Source organism: Salvelinus alpinus, chromosome 3 (genome assembly GCF_045679555.1).
Source record: "Salvelinus alpinus chromosome 3, SLU_Salpinus.1, whole genome shotgun sequence".
Taxonomy (NCBI): domain Eukaryota; kingdom Metazoa; phylum Chordata; class Actinopteri; order Salmoniformes; family Salmonidae; genus Salvelinus; species Salvelinus alpinus.
This window is the reverse complement of record NC_092088.1, coordinates 41,896,704-41,923,616: the sequence shown is the minus strand read 5'-3', so window position 1 is coordinate 41,923,616 and position 26,913 is coordinate 41,896,704. Positions and strand designations below refer to the sequence as shown.

The window sequence follows — 26,913 nt, the reverse complement described above, 5'->3', positions numbered from 1 at the left end:
GCCGTAATGGTGTGTGTACTACAGTATATGTGTGTGTGGCAGTGCTGACTGACCTGGCGTACAAGAGCCAGCTGGAGAGACAGGTAGAGAGCAATCTTAGCATCATGGGGATCCATTGCATGGGCTCTTCAGAGGAGAGAGGTCACACTCAATGACAATGCAGAATAACACACAAACTGTAGTGTACGCTAACTATAAAAACAAACACACAGGTTAAGACCAACCTAGATTAACAGAGTGGCCTTGTGGTTAGATTGTTCGCCCTGAGATTGGAAGGTTGGGAGTTTGATCCCCGGCTGAGTCATACAAAAGACTGTAAAAATGGGACCAGATGTGTCTCTGCTTGGCACTCAGCATTAAGGAGATAGATTGGGGGTAAGGCCCTGCGATAGACTAGCGTCCTGTCCAGGGGGTGTACTTGTACATCAAGCTGCCTCACGCTACAGAAACAGGAGCTAGGCTCCTGCTCCTATGAGCCGTTCTGAATTGCACAAGCCAAGCCTCGTGGCAAAGGCTACTTACTTAGACTGACAGAGAGAGGTTGGTACGTACTTATGCAGATTTTGCAGTGCTCGTCTGTTGAACCCATCCCGATCAGCTTTCAGAGTGGCTGGAGACAGATTAGGTACAGATGGACAAATCCATCAGTGGAAAACAAGGCATTTTGGGCGACATTTTCATGGTGGATTATAATGAGGTTTACGGTATTTATCGCACAGTTCTGAATTCTGAAAATTTTAGTCGCCTTTTGTGAGTACCAACTCATATTCATTCCTACACAATTCACCTCTGAATGAAATACTGCACAGGCAACGGGGAAGGCCAATTAAGAAAGTATGGATTATCAGGACAAGTGAGTTCAGTGGGTTCTCTCAGTGGCGGATTCCCGGTGAATCGGGACAAGGGCCACCGTTTGTTAGAGGAAACCAATCCTGCCTCGTAGAGCAGCTCATAGTGGTGTCTCTTACCGTCAGAGGCCTGCAGACTGCAGCACAGCCCCACAGTCAGGTACGCACGGGACAGGAACTCTGCAGCCTCCTCTCCCATGGACACCACACTCTGAGACAGGGCCTCAGCCTCCTCCAGCTATCACACACAGATACACGCAAAGATAACAGTCCGATGTGCTATGGGTCCCTAGAAGTACAGTGTCTAGTCTGCTGAAGTACTTACTAACCGTGTGAGCTCCACTGTTTAAAGGCATCTTCAGTTGGTTTTCGGATTGTCTTGTTTAGTGAGCTTTTGTGTTTGTATAGTATAGAGCGTTTGTATAGTCTCAAGGGCTGTATCGTGGGCAGTGTGTGGTTAGTTTAAGGACACTGTAGATTCAGGTGAAGAACAGCGCACTAGAGTCCCCCGGCAAAGAGTGCCAGACTGCAGTCAGTGTGGCTGAGCTGGGACGAGGTAAAAGCGTGTCACTCAGTGTGAGGTATGGGGAGGGGTCGGTGAATTGCCTTTGACATGGTGCCAGCAGAACAGCAGGACATCTGCTTAGACTCTCCCTGACTATCCCCCCTCCCCTTTACTCTCTCTTTCTATCTCTCCCCTCCCTCATCATCCTCCTCCTCATTCTCTATCCCTCTCTTTCTCAGAATACAGACACTATCAACAAAGTTCCATACAATAGAAAGAAAGAGAGCCATTATGTTATTATGGGATATATCCATTTGAATTGAGTTCCTTTTTGACAGTGTCCATTTTGATTTAAACAAAACATATTTGCCCATGGAAATGGCTAAACATTTAGGAGATAAAGGTGCTCCTTTATTCAAGAGCATGTTGTGTCTCTACCGATGGCGGGCACAACACAAATGACCCAACTCAGATGATGTCAAATTAGGATCTAAGCTACAACATATGCGAATATGAAACAAAACGGAGTTGACACGTTTTTAGATCATGTTTAATGACATAAATGTTGTTGCTTTTTTAAACTTTTTTTCTCCCAAGACATTTTAAAATAGTTTGACAACCCTGCTTGTAAGCTTTTAAATTATGTCAATCTCAACAGTTTGTTTATATTTTCCAGTGATTCATTTAAAAAAAATATATTGTTTAATTCTAACATAAGATTATTCAAATATGCATTATTAAATGCTCCAGGGGTAATTTCCTTAGCATGTTTTTCTAGATTTAGAACATAAAACAACATTTAAAAAGCAAACATTATGCTTTAGGTCTAGCAAAACAAATACTTAAAAAGTTTAAGCATGCAGGCCATGGAGAACAGTGTTAAAAAAAATATCTGAATATTTACAACAACAAAAATCTTAAGGGGGTTAGCCATCAGTGACGGAATTGACAAGCCATTGACAGAGTTGACAGAAGATACTCAAAACAGACATATTTTTGCCTCTAAAAATACAAGTTCAATACAGACATTTGTAAGATATGGAAAACGATTCATTTGAAAATCTACAATAAAAACATAACTATTCTAATAGAACTTTTAGCAGGGAGTGTCTACCAGAGTTGTTGCCAGAGAACTTAATGTTCATTTCTCTACCATAAGCCGCCTTCAACATCGTTTTAGAGAATTTGGCAGTACGTCCAACTGGCCTCACAACAGCAGACCATGTGTAACCATGCCAGCACAGGACCTCCACATCTGGCTTCTTCACCTGCGGGAAACTGACAAACTGTCAGAAACCGTCTCAGGAAGCTCATCTGCGTGCTCGTCGTCATCAACAGGGTCTTGACCTGACTGCAGTTTGGCATCGTAACCGACTTCAGTGGGCAAAATGCTCACCTTCGATTGCCACTGACACACTGGAGAAGTGTGCTCTTCATGGATACATCTCAACTGTACTGGGCAGACAGTGTGTATGGCGTCGTGTGGGCGAGTGGTTTTCTGATGTCAATGTTGTGAACGGAGTACCCCATGGTGGCAGTGGGGTTATGGTACAACAAACACAATTGCATTTTATCAATGGCAATTTGAATGCACAGAGATACCGTGACAAGATCCTAAGGCCCATTGTCGTGTCATTCATCCGCCGCCATCACCTCATGTTTCAGCATGATAATGCACAGCCCCACGTTGCAAGGATCTGTACACAATTCCCGGAAGCTGAAAATGTCCCAGTTCTTCCATGGCCTGCATACTCTCCAGACTTGTCACCCATTGAGCATGTTTGGGATGCTCTGGATCGACGTGTACGACAGCTTGTTCCAGTTCCCGCCAATATCCAGCAACTTCGCACAGCCACTCTATTCCTAGTCATGTAATAGGGCCTAATTAGGGCCTAATTTATTTATTTAAATTGATTGATTTCCTTATATGAACTGTAACTCAGTAAAATCTTAGAAATTGTTGCATGTTGCGTTTATATTTTTGTTCAGCGTAATAATATAGAACATTTGAAAATTCCGAAAACAAATATTTTCCCTTATTAAACTCCCTAATGTTATTTTTACAATCAAATAATGCAACAAAAATCATATATATTTTTTTAAACTATAAAAATAACGTTCCCCAGTCGGACACAAATCCCTATTGGTCACTCCACTCCTACCAACTAGGGGTCAAAGACCCTCGAATGCCTCTAGTCCCAAAGTCCCAGACTCCCAGACAATACAGTGCAAATGTGTAGTTCCAAGGTCGGTGAAAGGGTCAAGATGTGTGTAATTTGTTGCTCTTTGGTCCCATAGTATCCTATTGTGATTATGGCTGTAAGCTCCTTAGTCTCCCTAGCCACCTCTGATCTCTAGCCCCTCTGTTGCCATGCCACCATGCGTCTCCTAATCCTACACTACCCCCCTCCTGGATCAACAACAGGCCCGACATTGCTAGGCTGGTTATCACAGTGGTTGGGCGGAGGTGGGCGTTCGTGTGGAGCGCTGTTATGTAATAATGGTTGCAGCGATTCTGAATGGTGACCGACTGCCTGTATGGATGGTATACATAGCATGTAGTGTAAAGGTATCGTGAAATAGAGAGAGACTGTGTGTGTCATTCACCCAATGCAGTTGGCCGATGCAGACTTTGGCGGCCAACATGGGCAGTGAGGGGTCCTCGGGTCTCATCCTGGCACACTCCTTGAGCACAGACACGGCGCCCACACCCTGTAAAACACAGGCACACACACATGGTCACTGACACATCGAGAAAAGTCGTCACACACACACACACAGACTCATGTTTACGCACACTCTCCTACAGCAGTGACAGAGACAAACTAGTCTACTGATATAACAGGAGCATATGATCACACACATATTTACTTTCCGTATAGAATAACACAGAAAGGGAGTCATATAGGTCGTTCATCAATGCACTACACACACACACACACACACACACACACACACACACACACACACACACACACACACACACACACACACACACACACACACACACACACACTCTCTCGCTCCCTCACACACACAGCTGGCCCTAAATAGAAACAGATCCGACGACACTGAGCCCCCCCCCCCCCCCCATCCTTATAGGGAGCAGCCTATTTCCAGAGTTCTGCATTGATCTGCGGTGTCACCTCATCCTGCAGGCAGCCAGGCCAGGGAGGAGATCAATTCTCCTGTTTCACTCGGGAGGGTTCCAGATCTTTCTATCTGTCACACTCCTCATCTTTCGTTATCACTCAGTCCTTCTGGTTCACGCATTCTACTGATTAACGCACACACAACCTCACAGCAACATTTAGAGGATGAGTGATTACATATGCTTGCGAGCAGGTAGTAGTGCCAGATTAGAGTAGGATGGTGTGTGTGTGCGTGTGCGCGCGGGGGGGGGGGGGGGGGGGGACGTGTGAAAAGATATGTCGATGAGCTCACCTTCCCACACGCCATGAGTGACAGGCCCAACTGGTGCCAGAGGTGGAACTCATTAAATGAGAACTTCATGGCCCGCTCCAGACACTGGAGAACACACACACACACACACACACACACACACACACACACACACAAACACACACAGATGCATTTGAGATATCAACCCACATTGTTGAAGGAGAGTGAGGTTTAGATGAGGGTTAGATGTTCATTTGACTAGCGGCCCACACCATGACACCTATGAGAGGAACGACGTCAGTCAGGCAGACAGACATAACCAGCAGCTTGTTGTTAGCAAGACTAGTGGTACCCTGCGTGGCCCCAACACGTGAGAGGGTTCACCTGTCTGGCCTAGTGAGGCAGTGCTCACTCTCATTCACCTGGAGAGAAAAACGCTGCCAACCTGAAAGTAAAGAGAGAGAAGCCTGGGTAAGCTAGAGAGAGAGAAAAAGGAGAGAAATAGAGAAAGAGGGTGAGAGAGACAGAGATTCTCTTAGAGAAAGAGCGAGAGAGTCCCTAAACCTGCTCGAAAGTGTACGACACAACAAGGGCATGAAACAGTTGTCGGAGGCAAAGCTTTCCCTTCACACTGTGTAGCTAGTTAGGTTTTAGTACTTTGGCCTCCAGTGTTTTCGAGGCAGGCTTACCTCAGACAGCATGGCATACTGCCCCCTCCTGGCCATGCCGATGCTCAGCAGGTCGTAGACAGAGGTGGCGTCCTGCAGACTGGTCTCCCGCTCCTCCTTATGGTCGGGGGCTCGGCTGATGACTGCGTCTCCGCTGGCCTATAGGGGGCGGGGGGGGGGGGGGGGTCACATAGCTGTCTAGGATCCGATTCATACCAAGACTGTTGCGGTAGAAGGCCTATGAAGTGGCTTAATCTGCTGGTGTCCTTTCCTTCACCTGTATAGACAGGACTAGCGAAAGCCAGCCTAACTCCTGTCAATACGTTTTGAGATCAACGTAGAATCTACGTACTGCACATTGTAGATGAAGGGGAGGGCACAAGAATATCCACAGGAATGTCCAATCAACACATGTCAAGGTAAGCATAGCAATTTCAGTAATAGATATAGACTCAGGGGGGAAAGAGAGAGGGAGGGAGAGAGAGAGATACTGTACTTCAAAGTGATGGGTGGGAGGAATGGGAAAAGTGGCAGAGAAAAAGGAGAGGGACCAAGGAAGCTGGCTCTTTCAGGTATCTCTCACGTGCAGGCACATACAAATGTACCAAACGTGTACACACGTACGTACGTGCGCGCACACACATTAGATAGACAGACAGACAGACAGACAGACAGACAGACAGACAGACAGACAGACAGACAGACAGACAGACAGACAGACAGACAGACAGACAGACAGACAGACAGACAGACAGACAGACAGACAGACAGACAGACAGACAGACAGACAGACAGACAGACAGACAGACAGACAGACAGAAGAGAAGAGAGAGAGAGAGAGAGAGAGAGAGAGAGAGAGAGAGAGAGAGAGAGAGAGAGAGAGAGAGAGAGAGAGAGAGAGAGAGAGAGAGCGCTGTCTCACCGTAGACTCTGTGATGAGCAGCAGGAGCACAGCCTCCTCAACCACGTCCTGGGGACAGAAAACGCTGCAGGGAAACACAGGAAACGGGAGCAGGAAGTGACACGTCACGCAACTGCCGCGCGCCATAGCTGGATCGCAGGGAGCGTCCTATTTCTACTTCACCTGCTCTGGTGATATAACACAACCATCCGACTAACCCGACAGTATCACAGTACGCCACTCTCTCAGGTGTCTCTCACGTGCACGTGTATAGTACACGCGTACACGTTTGTGCATGTGCTCGTCTTAACTGCCCTCTGGCTGAGCCCATGACGTACCAACTAAAGATACAATTGCAAGATACTACCAGGGCACTTCTAAACAAGTAACCCATGACAACGAATCTGCAATTGATTTCCCTGAGTGCATTTTCACTCGTGCATGTTGTCTGGGGTGTAGGGTTTGATATCGTCTTGAGGATAGCGCAGACCCATAAGATCATATGGCAGAGATGGCGGAACGGCCAAAGGTAAGTCCCTGACAAAGCCTTTGAAGTTCGACTATTTGCATGGGAGACGAATAGAAATGGTCTCAGTGCGACATCTTGGAGCCTTGGGGGGGGGGGGGCAATGGAAGTGTGAACGCAACGTACAGTACGTGTGCTTCTATAGGAGAGGTGGCTGAAGTATACCATTAATCACCGAGCACTATAGTAGCATGGATAAATGCCTTAGCCGCAGAGCTCCTAGCCAATACGAGGTCAGAAAGTGGCGAGAACAAGTTATGTTCCATGTGTGGGTTTTGTATCACTGGAACAGTGGACGCCTGGGCCTTTAGGGAGGCCTGTCTTTGACCGTATTGATGCTCTGGGGCTATTTAAGCTCAACGGTTCAGTAGGAGTACACACAACCCCACTGTAAGGGAATGTGAGCTAATCTCTCAAGCCAGTGCTAATGTTGAATGGGGATTGAGTAATACCAGTGGATTAATGGGACTACACATGAATATAAAAGAAAGAGAGGGGAGAGAAAGGGAGGGAGAGAGAGAGAGAGAGAGAGGGCGGAAGGAAGGAAATAGGTAGGAGGTATCGACCTGTCAGTACTGTAGCGTTGGGGTTGTTTGGGAGAGGGGTACATGGCATCCTTTGGGCCGGCGTTCCCTTCTCTCTGCAGCCAGGCGGAGGGTGGGAGAGACATGGGCGCCCAGTAGCTGTCCTCACTCACCGAGCTCAGCAACACCTCAGCCAGCTTCCGCGCGGCAGCCTACGAGACACGTTTAACGTAACGTAACGCCACAGAACACGACTAGGATTTAACTAGAGCCAGGACCGTTTTCCTGACTTTTTCCTGACGTAAACATAAAATACATATCCTCACCTTCCTGAAGCTCTGGGAGCCCCGAGACTCCACCACCCTGAGGACCCTGCGCAGCTGGTGGGCTCCCTGGGCCAGGTGCCTGACAGACAGACAGACAGGCAGACATGCGGACAGACAGACAGATGGACAGATGGACAGACAGACATGCGGACAGACAGACAGATGGACAGACATGCGGACAGACAGACAGACAAATACACAGACAGGCAGACAGACAGCCGCGTCAATGAAACAAGTCAAACAGCTGAGCTGACAGCGACAAATGCCTCGCAAAGTGAGATTGATGTCGAACGGGGATTGAGACGCGTCAGCGGATTGACGCCCTTTTCTTCTCTCTGAAGAAAATGGCGCCGACAGATAGGGCAGCCATGCTCCTAGCTCCTAGGCAACTTTGCAGTACGCTAACAGAATATGTAGACGATTAGGACAACACAGATAACATAACATGAAAAGAAACAGGTGAGTATGACACAGTCCCAACAGACATACCAGTGAGCGAGGTGAGAGTGATGGACTAAACACGTGGGTATTATACGGGTAAGGATGAGAGGAGTGAGATATCATATGGGTAAATCTAAGACAGCATCAGTCCCATTCTGTTCCTACATTGTTAATCATCCCTTCAAATCTGTGATAGGGATAAATAGTGTTTTCGCACACATGTCCACCTGTTCTCAAGCCTGGGGGGGTTATTCAGAGCGGTTCCACCTAAGTATAAATGAGTGGAGCTCAATCGTGCCACTACAAGCAATAACTCTGTCCTATCTGAGGTGCAATACTGACACCTACTGGTCAAAAACAAAAGTGCCACTCGCTGTTGCTGAAATCACAATGCACTGTTCCAGAGCGGAAGAGGCAAAGCCTCCACCATCTTCGACTGCTCTACTGGGCCATTGACTCACCCCCTATGCAGCAGGCACAGGTATGCACTCTGTAGAGCCGCCTGCTGGAAGAAGCCCAGGTCAATGTCCAGTGGTGGAGGGGCCAAACTGGTCTTAGCTGCTTTAGAACTAGGGTTGACCACCATCTGCTAATACAACAGTAAAAACTTCAGTTGGTAAACACATATACCAAGTAGTTTTGTGCTGCTTTTCATCATGAAATAACATGCATTATCTGCAATGGGGGTAGAAACACCCAACAAAAACACACACACACAGACACACACACCTTATCGAGTTCTTGCAGGTAAACAAGAGAGGTGTCACAGGCCCTCAGGTAGCAGGAAAGACATTCCTCCTCTCTCTCAGACAGACGGACACGGGAGGCAGCTGACACTGCCTGGTGGTCCAGGGACAGGCCTGAGAGAGAGATAGAGAGAGAGAAAAAGAGTCAGAAAGAGAGTCCAAAAGAGAGTGAGAAAGAGAGTCAGAGAGAGAGAGAGAGAAAGAGAGAGAGAGAGAGAGAGACAGACAGACAGAACGTTTTTTAGTTAGGTGATGCATTTGACACTGAAAACAAATAATACTGTTGCTGGTAGGAAGACGCCAGTTTGTTTAGTATGGATAATGTGACATTTCGAGACAGTCAGTAGATGGCTGGAGGGGGAATGCGGTTACTGGCATAAATAAATAGAGTGAGAGGAGACCTCCAGGACTGCAGGGCGGTAGGGAGGACAAGACCAGACGCCAGCCTTAATCAAATAAGGAGCAGCTGCCAATAGACAATATCTCATCTAACAAATATTCCTATCGCATAACATTCCCTAAACAATATCATGGAAACTTTGAAAAGATGTTGAGAAACTATGCAATGTCAAACCCTCTACATAGTTGAGTGATTCCCATCAGGTCTTCTCTCTCTTAAGCACTCTTTACTTTGAACATATTGGCTTGACTCTAGTATTGTTCTACTAACATTACTTATAGTCCATTATGGTTTATTAAATGATAGACCTCAACAAGGCTACTTCATGAATTCTTCCCTTCAATTTAAGCAGCAGACACTGTGATGACGTCAATGTGTCAATGGCCAAGAAGCAATGACTCCTTGAATGTAATGAATCTCATGATGATGAGTGATGCTTATCAAACACAATTACCCAGACATGGACCAGCAGCGTGCTGTGACAATGGACAATGCCCTCTGTTTAACTGTGTGTGTGTGTGTTGCGTGTGCAAGTGGAAACCATCTTCACCACAAATTCTGATGACAGACACTCACTACCCTAGGAACACAATCTGATTAGTTCCAGTCCAACTATATATATATAGGGTTCCCTAGAGCAGTGTTTCCCAACTCCGGTCCTCAAGTACCCACAAACATACACAATTATGTTGTATACCCGGACAAACACACCTCAATCAACTCATCTTACAGTATTTCGCAAATTCGGTCCTCAGGACCCCAAGGGGTTCAAGTTTTGGTTTTTGCCCTAACACTACACAGCTGATTCTAATAATTAAAGATGAATGATTACTTGATTATTTGAATCAGCTGTGTAGTGCTAGGGGGAAAAAACTAACACTTCACCCTTTGGAGTCGCGAAGACCAAGTTGCGGAAACTCTGCCAAGGGCTTGATGATTAGTTGACAAGTTGAATCCGGTGTGCTTGTCTGGGGCTACAAAAAAAAAATTGTATACTGTTGGGGGTACCCGAGGACTGGAGATGGTAAACACTGCTCTAGAGACAGCTTTATTGAATTACTTAGACTAAATTCTGAATAGGCTCCCATTATATTTGTAACCACTGCTGAAACCAGGAACTGATTTGGGTTGTGGAACAAACAGACACAAAGACACACACATAACATTAACTATCCTGTTGCCAAGTCACTTTACCCCTAACTATATGTATTGTAAATATTTACCTCAATTCCTCGTATACCTCCACATCGACTCGGTACTGGTACCCCATGTATATAGCCAAGTTATTGTTACTCATTATGTATTTATTCCAAGGCAGTACCCACTGTTCCCCGGGCGCCGAAGACGTGGATGTCGATTAAGGCAGCCCCCCGCACCTCTCTGATTCAGAGGGGTTGGGTTAAATGGGGATGTCACACCCTGGCCTTAGTTATCTTTGTTTTCTTTATTATTTTAGTTAGGTCAGGGTGTGACATGGGGGATGTATGTGTTTTGTATTGTCTAGGGGTTTTTGTATGTTTATGGGGCAGTGTTCAGTCTAGGTGTATGTATGTCTATGGTTGCCTAAATTGGTTCTCAATTAGAGACAGCTGTCTATCGTTGTCTCTGATTGGGAACCATATTTGGCAGCCATATTCATTAGGTAGTTCGTGGGTGATTGTCTATGTCTTTACGTTAGTTGCTTGTGTCTGCACTTTCGTTTTATAGCTTCACGGTCGTTTGTTGTTTTGTATAGTTTGTCAGTGTTCGTTTCGTTTTCATCTTCAATAAAAGAAGATGTATTGTTATCACGCTGCGCCTTGGTCCTCCTCTCTTCCACAATGTTACGACGATCGTGACAGAATCACCGACCAAACCAGGACCAAGCAGCGTGATACAAGGCAGCAGCGGCGATCGCAGGACTATTGGAATTGGGAGGAAATTCTGGACGGCGGAGGACACTGGGCACAACCTGGAGAATATCGCCGCCCTCGTGAAGAGCTGGAGGCAGCTAAAGCCGAGAGGCGGTGGTATGAGGAGGCAGCACGGAAGTGCGGCTGGAAGCCAGAGAGGCAGCACCAAAAATGTATTGGGGGGGGGCTCTCGGGGAGTGTGGCAAAGTCAGGTAGGAAACCTGCGCCAACTCCTCGTGCTTACCGTGGAGAGCGGGAGTACGGGCAGACACCGTGTTATGCGGAAGAGCGCAAGGTGTCTCCTGTACGTGTACATAGCCCGGTGAGGTACATCCCAGCTCCTCATATCGGCCGGGCTAGAGTGGGCATCGAGCCAGGTGCCATGGAGCCGGCTCAACGCATCTGGTTTCCAGTGCGTCTCCTCGGGCCGGCGTACATGGCACCAGCCTTACGCATGGTGTCCCCGGTTCGCCAGCACAGCCCAGTGCGGGGTATTCCACCTCGCCGCACTGGCCTGGCTACGGGGAGCATTCAACCAGGTAAGGTTGGGCAGGCTCGGTGCTCAAGAGCTCCAGTACGCCTTCACGGTCCGGTCTATCCGGTGCCACCTCCTCACCCCAGCCCATTACCACCAGTGCCAACACCACACACCAAGCCTCCTGTGCGTCTCCAGAATCCTGTACGTCCTGTTGCTGCTCCCCGCACTAGCCTTGAGGTGCGTGTCCTTAGCCCGGTACCACCAGTTCCGGCACCATGCACCGGGCTTACTGTGCGCCTCAGCAGGCCAGAATCTGCTGTCTGCCCAGCGCCGCCTGCGCTGCCCATCTGCCCAGCGCCGCCTGCGCTGCCCATCTGCCCAGCTCCGTCTGAGCTGCCCGTCTGCCCAGCGCCGTCTGAGCTGCCCGTCTGCCCAGCGCCGTCTGAGCTGCCCGTCTGCCCTGCGCCATCTGAGCTGCCCGTCTGTCCTGAGCCTTCAAAGTCGCCCGTCTGTATTGAGCTTTCAGAGCCGTCCATCAGTCAGGAGCCGCTAGAGCCGTCCGTCAGTCAGGAGCCGCTAGAGCCGTCCGTCAGTCAGGAGCCGCTAGAGCCGTCCGTCAGTCAGGAGCCGCCAGAGCCGCCCGTCAGTCAGGAGCCGCCAGAGCCGCCCGTCAGTCAGGAGCTGCCAGAGCCACCCGCCAGTCAGGAGCTGCCAGACCCGCCCGCCAGTCAGGAGCTGCCAGAGCCGCCCGCCAGTCAGGAGCTGCCAGAGCCGCCCGCCAGTCAGGAGCTGCCTGAGCTGTCCCCAGTCAGGAGCTCCCTGAGCTGCCCCTCAGTCCGGAGCTGCCCCTCAGTCCGGAGCTGCCCCTCCGTCCAGAGGCGCCCCTCCGTCCAGTGGGGTTAATTTGGAGGGTTGCCGTTAAGAGGAGGCCATGAAAGCGGGGATTGACTATGGTGGGTTGGGGTCCACGTCCCGCACCCGAGCCGCCGCCGTGAGAAGGCCCACCCGGAACCTCCCTTCTGTGTCAGGTTTTGCTGCCGGAGTCCGCACCTTTGGGGGGGGGGGGGTACTGTCACACCCTGACATGGGGGATGTATGTGTTTTGTATTGTCTAGGGTTTTTTGTATGTTTATGGGGCAGTGTTCAGTCTAGGTGTATGTATGTCTATGGTTGCCTAGATTGGTTCTCAATTAGAGACAGCTGTCTATCGTTGTCTCTGATTGGGAACCATATTTAGGCAGCCATATTCATTAGGTAGTTCGTGGGTGATTGTCTATGTCTTTACGTTAGCTGCTTGTGTCTGCACTTTCGTTTTATAGCTTCACGGTCGTTTGTTGTTTTGTATAGTTTGTCAGTGTTCGTTTCGTTTTCGTCTTCAATAAAAGAAGATGTATTGTTATCACACTGCGCCTTGGTCCTCCTCTCTTCCACAATGTTACGACGATCGTGACAGGGGAAGACACATTTCAGTTGAATGCATTCAGTTGTACAACTGACTAGGTGTTTCCTTTCTTTCACAGCCTAAAGGAGAACATGTATGTATGTATGTATGTATGTATGTATGTATGTATGTATGTATGTATGTATGTACAGTGGGGAGAACAAGTATTTGATACACTGCCGATTTTGCAGGTTTTCCTACTTACAAAGCATGTAGAGGTCTGTAATTTTTATCATAGGTACACTTCAACTATGAGAGACGGAATCTAAAACAAAAATCCAGAAAATCACATTGTATGATTTTTAAGTAATTAATTTGCATTTTATTGCATGACATAAGTATTTGATACATCAGAAAAGCAGAACTTAATATTTGGTATAGAAACCTTTGTTTGCAATTACAGAGATCATACGTTTCCTGTAGTTCTTGACTAGGTTTGCACACACTGCAGCAGGGATTTTGGCCCACTCCTCCCTACAGATCTTCTCCAGATCCTTCAGGTTTCGGGGCTGTCGCTGGGCAATACGGACTTTCGGCCCCCTCCAATGATTTTCTATTGGGTTCAGGTCTGGAGACTGGCTAGGCCACTCCAGGACCTTGAGATGCTTCTTACGGAGCCACTCCTTAGTTGCCCTGGCTGTGTGTTTCGGGTCGTTGTCATGCTGGAAGACCCAGCCACGACCCATCTTCAATGCTCTTATTGAGGGAAGGAGGTTGTTGGTCAAGATCTCGCGATACATGGCCCCATCCATCCTCCCTTCAATACGGTGCAGTCGTCCTGTCCCCTTTGCAGAAAAGCATCCCCAAAGAATGATGTTTCCACCTCCATGCTTCACGGTTGGGATGGTGTTCTTGGGGTTGTACTCATCCTTCTATTCCTCCAAACACGGCGAGTGGAGTTTAGAGCAAAAAGCTCTATTTTTGTCTCATCAGACCACATGACCTTCTCCCATTCCTCCTCTGGATCATCCAGATGGTCATTGGCAAACTTCAGACGGGCCTGGACATGCGCTGGCTTGAGCAGGGGGACCTTGCGTGCGCTGCAGGATTTTAATCCATGACGGCGTAGTGTGTTACTAATGGTTTTCTTTGAGACTGTGGTCCCAGCTCTCTTCAGGTCATTGACCAGGTCCTGCCGTGTAGTTCTGGGCTGATCCCTCACCTTCCTCATGATCATTGATGCCCCACGAGGTGAAATCTTGCATGGAGCCCCAGACCGAGGGTGATTGACCGTCATCTTGAACTTCTTCCATTTTCTAATAATTGCGCCAACAGTTGTTTCCTTCTCACCAAGCTGCTTGCCTATTGTCCTGTAGCCCATCCCAGCCTTGTGCAGGTCTACAATTTTATCCCTGATGTCCTTACACAGCTCTCTGGTCTTGGCCATTGTGGAGAGGTTGGAATCTGTTTGATTGAGTGTGTGGACAGGTGTCTTTTATACAGGTAACGAGTTCAAACAGGTGCAGTTAATACAGGTAATGAGTGGAGAACAGGAGGGCTTCTTAAAGAAAAACTAACAGGTCTGTGAGAGCCGGAATTCTTACTGGTTGGTAGGTGATCAAATACTTATGTCATGCAATAAAATGCAAATTAATTATTTAAAAATCATACAATGTGATTTTCTGGATTTTTGTTTTAGATTCCGTCTCTCACAGTTGAAGTGTACCTATGATAAAAATTACAGACCTCTACATGCTTTGTAAGTAGGAAAACCTGCAAAATCGGCAGTGTATCAAATACTTGTTCTCCCCACTGTATGTATGTATGTATGTATGTATGTATGTATGTATGTATGTATGGAGACACTGATCTACATTCATATAAACATACCTGGGGTATGGAGATACTGATCTACATTCATATAAACATACCTGGGGTATGGAGACACTGATCAACATTCATATAAACATACCTGGGGTATGGAGACACTGATCTAAATTAATTTAAACACACCTGGGGTATGGAGACACTGATCTACATTCATATAAACACACCTGGGGTATGGAGATACTGATCTATATTCATATAAACATACCTGGGGTATGGAGACACTGATCAACATTCATATAAACATACCTGGGGTATGGAGACACTGATCTAAATTAATTTAAACACACCTGGGGTATGGAGACACTGATCTACATTCATATAAACACACCTGGGGTATGGAGATACTGATCTATATTCATATAAACATACCTGGGGTATGGAGATACTGATCTATATTCATATAAACATACCTGGGGTATGGAGAAACTGATCTATATTCATATAAACATACCTGGGGTATGGAGATACTGATCTACATTCATATAAACATACCTGGGGTATGGAAACACTGATCTATATTCATATAAACATACCTTGGGAATGGATATACTGATCTACATTAGTTTAAACATACCTGGGGTATGGAGACACTGATCTATATTCATATGAACATACCTGGGGAATGGATATACTGATCTACATTCATATAAACATACCTGGGGTATGGAGACACTGATCTATATTCATATGAACATACCTGGGGAATGGATATACTGATCTACATTCATATAAACATACCTGGGGTATGGAGACACTGATCTATATTCATATAAACATACCTGGGGTATGGAGATACTGATCTATATTCATATAAACATACCTGGGGAATGGATATAGTGATCTACATTCATATAAACATACCTGGGGTATGGAGACACTGATCTATATTCATATAAACATACCTGGGGTATGGAGACACTGATCTACATTCATATAAACATACCTGGGGTATGGAAACACTGATCTATATTCATATAAACATACCTGGGGTATGGATATACTGATCTACATTAGTTTAAACATACCTGGGGTATGGAGACACTGATCTATATTCATATAAACATACCTGGGGTATGGAGATACTGATCTATATTCATATAAACATACCTGGGGTATGGAAACACTGATCTATATTCATATAAACATACCTTGGGAATGGATATACTGATCTACATTAGTTTAAACATACCTGGGGTATGGGGACACTGATCTATATTCATATAAACATACCTGGGGTATGGAGATACTGATATACATTCATATAAACATACCTGTGGTATGGAGATACTGATCTATATTCATATAAACATACCTGGGGTATGGAGACACTGATCTACATTCATATAAACATACCTGTGGTATGGAGATACTGATCTATATTCATATAAACATACCTGGGGTATGGAGACACTGATCTACATTCATATAAACATACCTGTGGTATGGAGATACTGATCTATATTCATATAAACATACCTGGGGCATGGAGACACTGATCTATATTCATATAAACATACCTGGGGTATGGAGACACTGATCTATATTCATATAAACATACCTGGGGTATGGAGATACTGATCTATATTCATATAAACATACCTGGGGAATGGATATACTGATCTACATTCATATAAACATACCTGGGGTATGGAGACCCTGATCTACAGTCATATAAACATACCTGGGGTATGGAGACACTGATCTAGATTCATATAAACATACCTTGGGTATGGAGAAACTTATATACATTCATATAAACATATAAACATACCTGGGGTATGGAGACACTGATCTACAGTCATATAAACATACCTGGGGTATGGAGACACTGATCTACAGTCATATAAACATACCTGGGGTATGGAGACACTGATCTTCATTCATATAAACATACCTGGGGTATGGAGACACTGATCTACATTCATATAAACATACCTGGGGTATGGAGACACTGATCTACATTCATATAAACATACCTGGGGTATGGAGACAATGATCTATATTCATAGAAACATACCTGGGGTATGGAGAAACTGATCTATATTCATATAAACATACCTGGGGTATGGAGACACTGATCTATATTCATATAAACATACCTGGGGCATGGAGATACTGATCTATATTCATATGAACATACCTGGGGAATGGATATACTGATCTACATTCATATAAACATACCTGGGGTATGGAGATACTGATCTATATTCATAAAAACATACATGGGGTATGGACACACTGATCTACATTCATATAAGCATACCTGGGGTATGGAGATACTGATCTATATTCATATAAACATACCTGGGGTATGGAGAAACTTATCTATATTCATATAAACATACCTGGGGTATGAAGATACTGATCTATATTCATATAAACATACCTGGGGTATGGAGATACTGATCTATATTCATATAAACATACCTGGGGTATGGAGATACTGATCTATATTCACATAAACATACCTAGGGTATGGAAACACTGATCTACATTCATATAAACATACCTGGGGTATGGAAACACTGATCTATATTCATATAAACATACCTGGGGTATGGAAACACTGATCTACATTCATATAAACATACCTGGGGTATGGAGACACTGATCTACATTCATATAAACATACCTGGGGTATGGAGATACTGATCTATATTCATATAAACATACCTGGGGTATGGAGACACTGATCTACATTCATATAAACATACCTGGGGTATGGAGATACTGATCTATATTCATATAAACATACCTGGGGTATGGAGACACTGATCTATATTCATATAAACATACCTGGGGTATGGAGACACTGATCTATATTCATATAAACATACCTGGGGTATGGAGATACTGATCTACATTCATATAAACATACCTGGGGTATGGAAACACTGATCTACAGTCATATAAACACACCTGGGGTATGGAGACACTGATCTATATTCATATAAACATACCTGGGGTATGGAGACACTGATCTACATTCATATAAACATACCTGGGGTATGGAGATACTGATCTATATTCATCGAAACATACCTGTGGTATGGAGATACTGATCTATATTCATATAAACATACCTGGGGTATGGAGACACTGATCTACATTCATATAAGCATACCTGGGGTATGGAGACACTGATCTATATTCATATAAACATACCTGGGGAATGGATATACTGATCTACATTCATATAAACATACCTGGGGTATGGAAACACTGATCTATATTCATATAAACATACCTGGGGTATGGAAACACTGATCTACATTCATATAAACATACCTGGGGTATGGAGACACTGATCTACATTCATATAAACATACCTGGGGTATGGAGACACTGATCTACAGTCATATAAACATACCTGGGGTATGGAGATACTGATCTATATTCATATAAACATACCTGGGGTATGGAGACACTGATCTACATTCATATAAACATACCTGGGGTATGGTAACACTGATCTATATTCATAAAAATACACCTGGGGTATGGAAACACTGATCTACATTCATATAAACATACCTGGGGTATGGAGATACTGATCTATATTCATATAAACATACCTGGGGTATGGAGACACTGATCTACATTCATATAAACATACCTGGGGTATGGTAACACTGATCTATATTCATAAAAATACACCTGGGGTATGGAGATACTGATCTACATTCATATAAACATACCTGGGGTATGGAGACACTGATCTATATTCATATAAACATACCTGGGGTATGGAGATACTGATCTATATTCATATAAACATACCTGGGGTATGGAGACACTGATCTATATTCATATAAACATACCTGGGGTATGGAGACACTGATCTACATTCATATAAACATACCTGGGGTATGGAGACACTGATCTATATTCATATAAAACATACCTGGGGTATGGAGACACTGATCTACATTCATATAAACATACCTGGGGTATGGAGACACTGATCTATATTCATATAAACATACCTGGGGTATGGAGACACTGATCTACATTCATATAAACATACCTGGGGTATGGAGACACTGATCTATATTCATATAAACATACCTGGGGTATGGAGACACTGATCTATATTCATATAAACATACCTGGGGTATGGAGACACTGATCTACATTCATATAAACATACCTGGGGTATGGAGACACTGATCTATATTCATATAAACATACCTGGGGTATGGAGATACTGATCTATATTCATATAAACATACATGGGGTATGGAGACACTGATCTACAGTCATATAAACATACCTGGGGAATGGATATACTGATCTACATTCATATAAACACACCTGGGGTATGGAGACACTGATCTACAGTCATATAAACACACCTGGGGTATGGAGACACTGATCTACAGTCATATAAACATACCTGGGGCATGGAGACACTGATCTACAGTCATATAAACATACCTGGGGTATGGAGACACTGATCTACATTCATATAAACACACCTGGGGTATGGAGACACTGATCTACAGTCATATAAACACACCTGGGGCATGGAGACACTGATCTATATTCATATAAACATACCTGGGGTATGGAGATACTGATCTACAGTCATATAAACATACCTGGGGCATGGAGACACTGATCTATATTCATATAAACATACCTGGGGTATGGAGAGACTGATCTACATTCATATAAACACACCTGGGGTATGGAGACACTGATCTACAGTCATATAAACATACCTGGGGTATGGAGATACTGATCTATATTCATAGAAACATACCTGGGGTATGGAGATACTGATCTATATTCATATAAACATACCTGGGGTATGGAGAAACTGATCTATATTCATATAAACATACCTGGGGTATGGAGATACTGATCTACATTCATATAAACATACCTGGGGTATGGAAACACTGATCTATATTCATATAAACATACCTTGGGAATGGATATACTGATCTACATTAGTTTAAACATACCTGGGGTATGGAGAAACTGATCTATATTCATATAAACATACCTGGGGTATGGAGATACTGATCTACATTCATATAAACATACCTGGGGTATGGAAACACTGATCTATATTCATATAAACATACCTTGGGAATGGATATACTGATCTACATTAGTTTAAACACACCTGGGGTATGGAGACACTGATCTACAGTCATATAAACACACCTGGGGCATGGAGACACTGATCTACAGTCATATAAACATACCTGGGGTATGGAGATACTGATCTATATTCATATAAACATACCTGGGGTATGGAGACACTGATCTACATTCATATAAACATACCTGGGGTATGGTAACACTGATCTATATTCATAAAAATACACCTGGGGTATGGAAACACTGATCTACATTCATATAAACATACCTGGGGTATGGAGATACTGATCTATATTCATATAAACATACCTGGGGTATGGAGACACTGATCTACATTCATATAAACATACCTGGGGTATGGTAACACTGATCTATATTCATAAAAATACACCTGGGGTATGGAGATACTGATCTACATTCATATAAACATACCTGGGGTATGGAGACACTGATCTATATTCATATAAACATACCTGGGGTATGGAGATACTGATCTATATTCATATAAACATACCTGGGGTATGGAGACACTGATCTATATTCATATAAACATACCTGGGGTATGGAGACACTGATCTACATTCATATAAACATACCTGGGGTATGGAGACACTGATCTATATTCATATAAAACATACCTGGGGTATGGAGACACTGATCTATATTCATATAAACATACCTGGGGTATGGAGACACTGATCTACATTCATATAAACATACCTGGGGTATGGAGACACTGATCTATATTCATATAAACATACCTGGGGTATGGAGATACTGATCTACAGTCATATAAACATACCTGGGGCATGGAGACACTGATCTATATTCATATAAACATACCTGGGGTATGGAGACACTGATCTACAGTCATATAAACATACCTGGGGTATGGAGACACTGATCTACAGTCATATAAACACACCTGGGGTATGGAGACACTGATCTACAGTCATATAAACATACCTGGGATATGGAGACACTGATCTATATTCATATAAACATACCTGGGGTATGGAGACACTGATCTACAGTCATATAAACATACCTGGGGTATGGAGACACTGATCTACATTCATATAAACACACCTGGGGTATGGAGATACTGATCTATATTCATATAAACACACCTGGGGTATGGAGACACTGATCTACAGTCATATAAACATACCTGGGGCATGGAGACACTGATCTATATTCATATAAACACACCTGGGGTATGGAGACACTGATCTACAGTCATATAAACACACCTGGGGTATGGAGACACTGATCTACAGTCATATAAACATACCTGGGGCATGGAGACACTGATCTATATTCATATAAACATACCTGGGGTATGGAGAGACTGATCTACATTCATATAAACACACCTGGGGTATGGAGACACTGATCTACAGTCATATAAACATACCTGGGGCATGGAGACACTGATCTATATTCATATAAACATACCTGGGGTATGGAGAGACTGATCTACATTCATATAAACACACCTGGGGTATGGAGACACTGATCTACAGTCATATAAACATACCTGGGGTATGGAGATACTGATCTATATTCATAGAAACATACCTGGGGTATGGAGATACTGATCTATATTCATATAAACATACCTGGGGTATGGAGAAACTGATCTATATTCATATAAACATACCTGGGGTATGGAGATACTGATCTACATTCATATAAACATACCTGGGGTATGGAAACACTGATCTATATTCATATAAACATACCTTGGGAATGGATATACTGATCTACATTAGTTTAAACATACCTGGGGTATGGAGAAACTGATCTATATTCATATAAACATACCTGGGGTATGGAGATACTGATCTACATTCATATAAACATACCTGGGGTATGGAAACACTGATCTATATTCATATAAACATACCTTGGGAATGGATATACTGATCTACATTAGTTTAAACACACCTGGGGTATGGAGACACTGATCTACAGTCATATAAACACACCTGGGGCATGGAGACACTGATCTACAGTCATATAAACATACCTGGGGTATGGAGATACTGATCTATATTCATATAAACATACCTGGGGTATGGAGACACTGATCTACATTCATATAAACATACCTGGGGTATGGTAACACTGATCTATATTCATAAAAATACACCTGGGGTATGGAAACACTGATCTACATTCATATAAACATACCTGGGGTATGGAGATACTGATCTATATTCATATAAACATACCTGGGGTATGGAGACACTGATCTACATTCATATAAACATACCTGGGGTATGGTAACACTGATCTATATTCATAAAAATACACCTGGGGTATGGAGATACTGATCTACATTCATATAAACATACCTGGGGTATGGAGACACTGATCTATATTCATATAAACATACCTGGGGTATGGAGATACTGATCTATATTCATATAAACATACCTGGGGTATGGAGACACTGATCTATATTCATATAAACATACCTGGGGTATGGAGACACTGATCTACATTCATATAAACATACCTGGGGTATGGAGACACTGATCTATATTCATATAAAACATACCTGGGGTATGGAGACACTGATCTATATTCATATAAACATACCTGGGGTATGGAGACACTGATCTACATTCATATAAACATACCTGGGGTATGGAGACACTGATCTATATTCATATAAACATACCTGGGGTATGGAGATACTGATCTATATTCATATAAACATACATGGGGTATGGAGACACTGATCTACAGTCATATAAACATACCTGGGGAATGGATATACTGATCTACATTCATATAAACACACCTGGGGTATGGAGACACTGATCTACAGTCATATAAACACACCTGGGGTATGGAGACACTGATCTACAGTCATATAAACATACCTGGGGCATGGAAACACTGATCTACATTCATATAAACATACCTGGGGTATGGAGACACTGATCTACATTCATATAAACATACCTGGGGTATGGAGATACTGATCTATATTCATATAAACATACCTGGGGTATGGAGACACTGATCTACATTCATATAAACATACCTGGGGTATGGTAACACTGATCTATATTCATAAAAATACACCTGGGGTATGGAGATACTGATCTACATTCATATAAACATACCTGGGGTATGGAGACACTGATCTATATTCATATAAACATACCTGGGGTATGGAGATACTGATCTATATTCATATAAACATACCTGGGGTATGGAGACACTGATCTACATTCATATAAGCATACCTGGGGTATGGAGACACTGATCTACATTCATATAAACATACCTGGGGTATGGAGACAATGATCTATATTCATATAAACATAACTGGGGAATGGATATACTGATCTACATTCATATAAACATACCTGGGGTATGGAAACACTGATCTATATTCATAAAAATACACCTGGGGTATGGAGATACTGATCTACATTCATATAAACATACCTGGGGCATGGAGACACTGGTCTATATTCATATAAACATACCTGGGGTATGGAGACACTGATCTATATTCATATAAACACACCTGGGGTATGGAGATACTGATCTATATTCATATAAACATACCTGGGGTATGGAGACACTGATCTATATTCATATAAACATACCTGGGGTATGGAGATACTGATCTATATTCATATAAACATACCTGGGGTATGGAGACACTGATCTACAGTCATATAAACATACCTGGGGTATGGAGACACTGATCTACATTCATATAAACATACCTGGGGTATGGAGACACTGATCTACAGTCATATAAACATACCTGGGGCATGGAGACACTGATCTATATTCATATAAACATACCTGGGGTATGGAGACACTGATCTACAGTCATATAAACATACCTGGGGTATGGAGACACTGATCTATATTCATATAAACATACCTGGGGTATGGAGAGACTGATCTACATTCATATAAACACACCTGGGGTATGGAGACACTGATCTACAGTCATATAAACATACCTGGGGTATGGAGATACTGATCTATATTCATAGAAACATACCTGGGGTATGGAGATACTGATCTATATTCATATAAACATACCTGGGGTATGGAGAAACTGATCTATATTCATATAAACATACCTGGGGTATGGAGATACTGATCTACATTCATATAAACATACCTGGGGTATGGAAACACTGATCTATATTCATATAAACATACCTTGGGAATGGATATACTGATCTACATTAGTTTAAACATACCTGGGGTATGGAGAAACTGATCTATATTCATATAAACATACCTGGGGTATGGAGATACTGATCTACATTCATATAAACATACCTGGGGTATGGAAACACTGATCTATATTCATATAAACATACCTTGGGAATGGATATACTGATCTACATTAGTTTAAACACACCTGGGGTATGGAGACACTGATCTACAGTCATATAAACACACCTGGGGCATGGAGACACTGATCTACAGTCATATAAACATACCTGGGGTATGGAGATACTGATCTATATTCATATAAACATACCTGGGGTATGGAGACACTGATCTACATTCATATAAACATACCTGGGGTATGGTAACACTGATCTATATTCATAAAAATACACCTGGGGTATGGAAACACTGATCTACATTCATATAAACATACCTGGGGTATGGAGATACTGATCTATATTCATATAAACATACCTGGGGTATGGAGACACTGATCTACATTCATATAAACATACCTGGGGTATGGTAACACTGATCTATATTCATAAAAATACACCTGGGGTATGGAGATACTGATCTACATTCATATAAACATACCTGGGGTATGGAGACACTGATCTATATTCATATAAACATACCTGGGGTATGGAGATACTGATCTATATTCATATAAACATACCTGGGGTATGGAGACACTGATCTATATTCATATAAACATACCTGGGGTATGGAGACACTGATCGACATTCATATAAACATACCTGGGGTATGGAGACACTGATCTATATTCATATAAAACATACCTGGGGTATGGAGACACTGATCTATATTCATATAAACATACCTGGGGTATGGAGACACTGATCTACATTCATATAAACATACCTGGGGTATGGAGACACTGATCTATATTCATATAAACATACCTGGGGTATGGAGATACTGATCTATATTCATATAAACATACATGGGGTATGGAGACACTGATCTACAGTCATATAAACATACCTGGGGAATGGATATACTGATCTACATTCATATAAACACACCTGGGGTATGGAGACACTGATCTACAGTCATATAAACACACCTGGGGTATGGAGACACTGATCTACAGTCATATAAACATACCTGGGGCATGGAAACACTGATCTACATTCATATAAACATACCTGGGGTATGGAGACACTGATCTACATTCATATAAACATACCTGGGGTATGGAGATACTGATCTATATTCATATAAACATACCTGGGGTATGGAGACACTGATCTACATTCATATAAACATACCTGGGGTATGGTAACACTGATCTATATTCATAAAAATACACCTGGGGTATGGAGATACTGATCTACATTCATATAAACATACCTGGGGTATGGAGACACTGATCTATATTCATATAAACATACCTGGGGTATGGAGATACTGATCTATATTCATATAAACATACCTGGGGTATGGAGACACTGATCTACATTCATATAAGCATACCTGGGGTATGGAGACACTGATCTACATTCATATAAACATACCTGGGGTATGGAGACAATGATCTATATTCATATAAACATAACTGGGGAATGGATATACTGATCTACATTCATATAAACATACCTGGGGTATGGAAACACTGATCTATATTCATAAAAATACACCTGGGGTATGGAGATACTGATCTACATTCATATAAACATACCTGGGGCATGGAGACACTGGTCTATATTCATATAAACATACCTGGGGTATGGAGACACTGATCTATATTCATATAAACACACCTGGGGTATGGAGATACTGATCTATATTCATATAAACATACCTGGGGTATGGAGACACTGATCTATATTCATATAAACATACCTGGGGTATGGAGATACTGATCTATATTCATATAAACATACCTGGGGTATGGAGACACTGATCTACAGTCATATAAACATACCTGGGGTATGGAGACACTGATCTACATTCATATAAACATACCTGGGGTATGGAGACACTGATCTACAGTCATATAAACATACCTGGGGCATGGAGACACTGATCTATATTCATATAAACATACCTGGGGTATGGAGACACTGATCTACAGTCATATAAACATACCTGGGGTATGGAGACACTGATCTACAGTCATATAAACACACCTGGGGTATGGAGACACTGATCTACAGTCATATAAACATACCTGGGATATGGAGACACTGATCTATATTCATATAAACATACCTGGGGTATGGAGACACTGATCTACAGTCATATAAACATACCTGGGGTATGGAGACACTGATCTACATTCATATAAACACACCTGGGGTATGGAGATACTGATCTATATTCATATAAACACACCTGGGGTATGGAGACACTGATCTACAGTCATATAAACACACCTGGGGTATGGAGATACTGATCTACATTCATATAAACATACCTGGGGTATGGAGACACTGATCTATATTCATATAAACATACCTGGGGTATGGAGATACTGATCTATATTCATATAAACATACCTGGGGTATGGAGACACTGATCTATATTCATATAAACATACCTGGGGTATGGAGACACTGATCTACATTCATATAAACATACCTGGGGTATGGAGACACTGATCTATATTCATATAAAACATAC

General features: G+C 43.1%; 1 protein-coding gene across 2 annotated transcripts in view; it reads right to left on the bottom strand.

The window, feature by feature from the left end:
- The window catches only part of ttc7a (tetratricopeptide repeat domain 7A), a 72,924-nt gene that overhangs the window by 23,436 nt on the left and 22,575 nt on the right, over positions 1–26,913 (bottom strand). For both annotated transcript variants that reach the window (XM_071392861.1, XM_071392860.1), the window contains exons 5-15: positions 8,871–9,001; positions 8,603–8,727; positions 7,701–7,779; positions 7,417–7,586; positions 6,346–6,409; positions 5,445–5,582; positions 4,798–4,881; positions 3,961–4,065; positions 969–1,086; positions 553–610; positions 54–126 (exon numbers count right to left, since the gene is read on the bottom strand). In XM_071392861.1, coding sequence (XP_071248962.1) covers positions 54–126; positions 553–610; positions 969–1,086; positions 3,961–4,065; positions 4,798–4,881; positions 5,445–5,582; positions 6,346–6,409; positions 7,417–7,586; positions 7,701–7,779; positions 8,603–8,727; positions 8,871–9,001 — 1,145 coding nt within the window. The remainder of the gene's footprint in view (positions 1–53; positions 127–552; positions 611–968; positions 1,087–3,960; positions 4,066–4,797; positions 4,882–5,444; positions 5,583–6,345; positions 6,410–7,416; positions 7,587–7,700; positions 7,780–8,602; positions 8,728–8,870; positions 9,002–26,913) is intronic.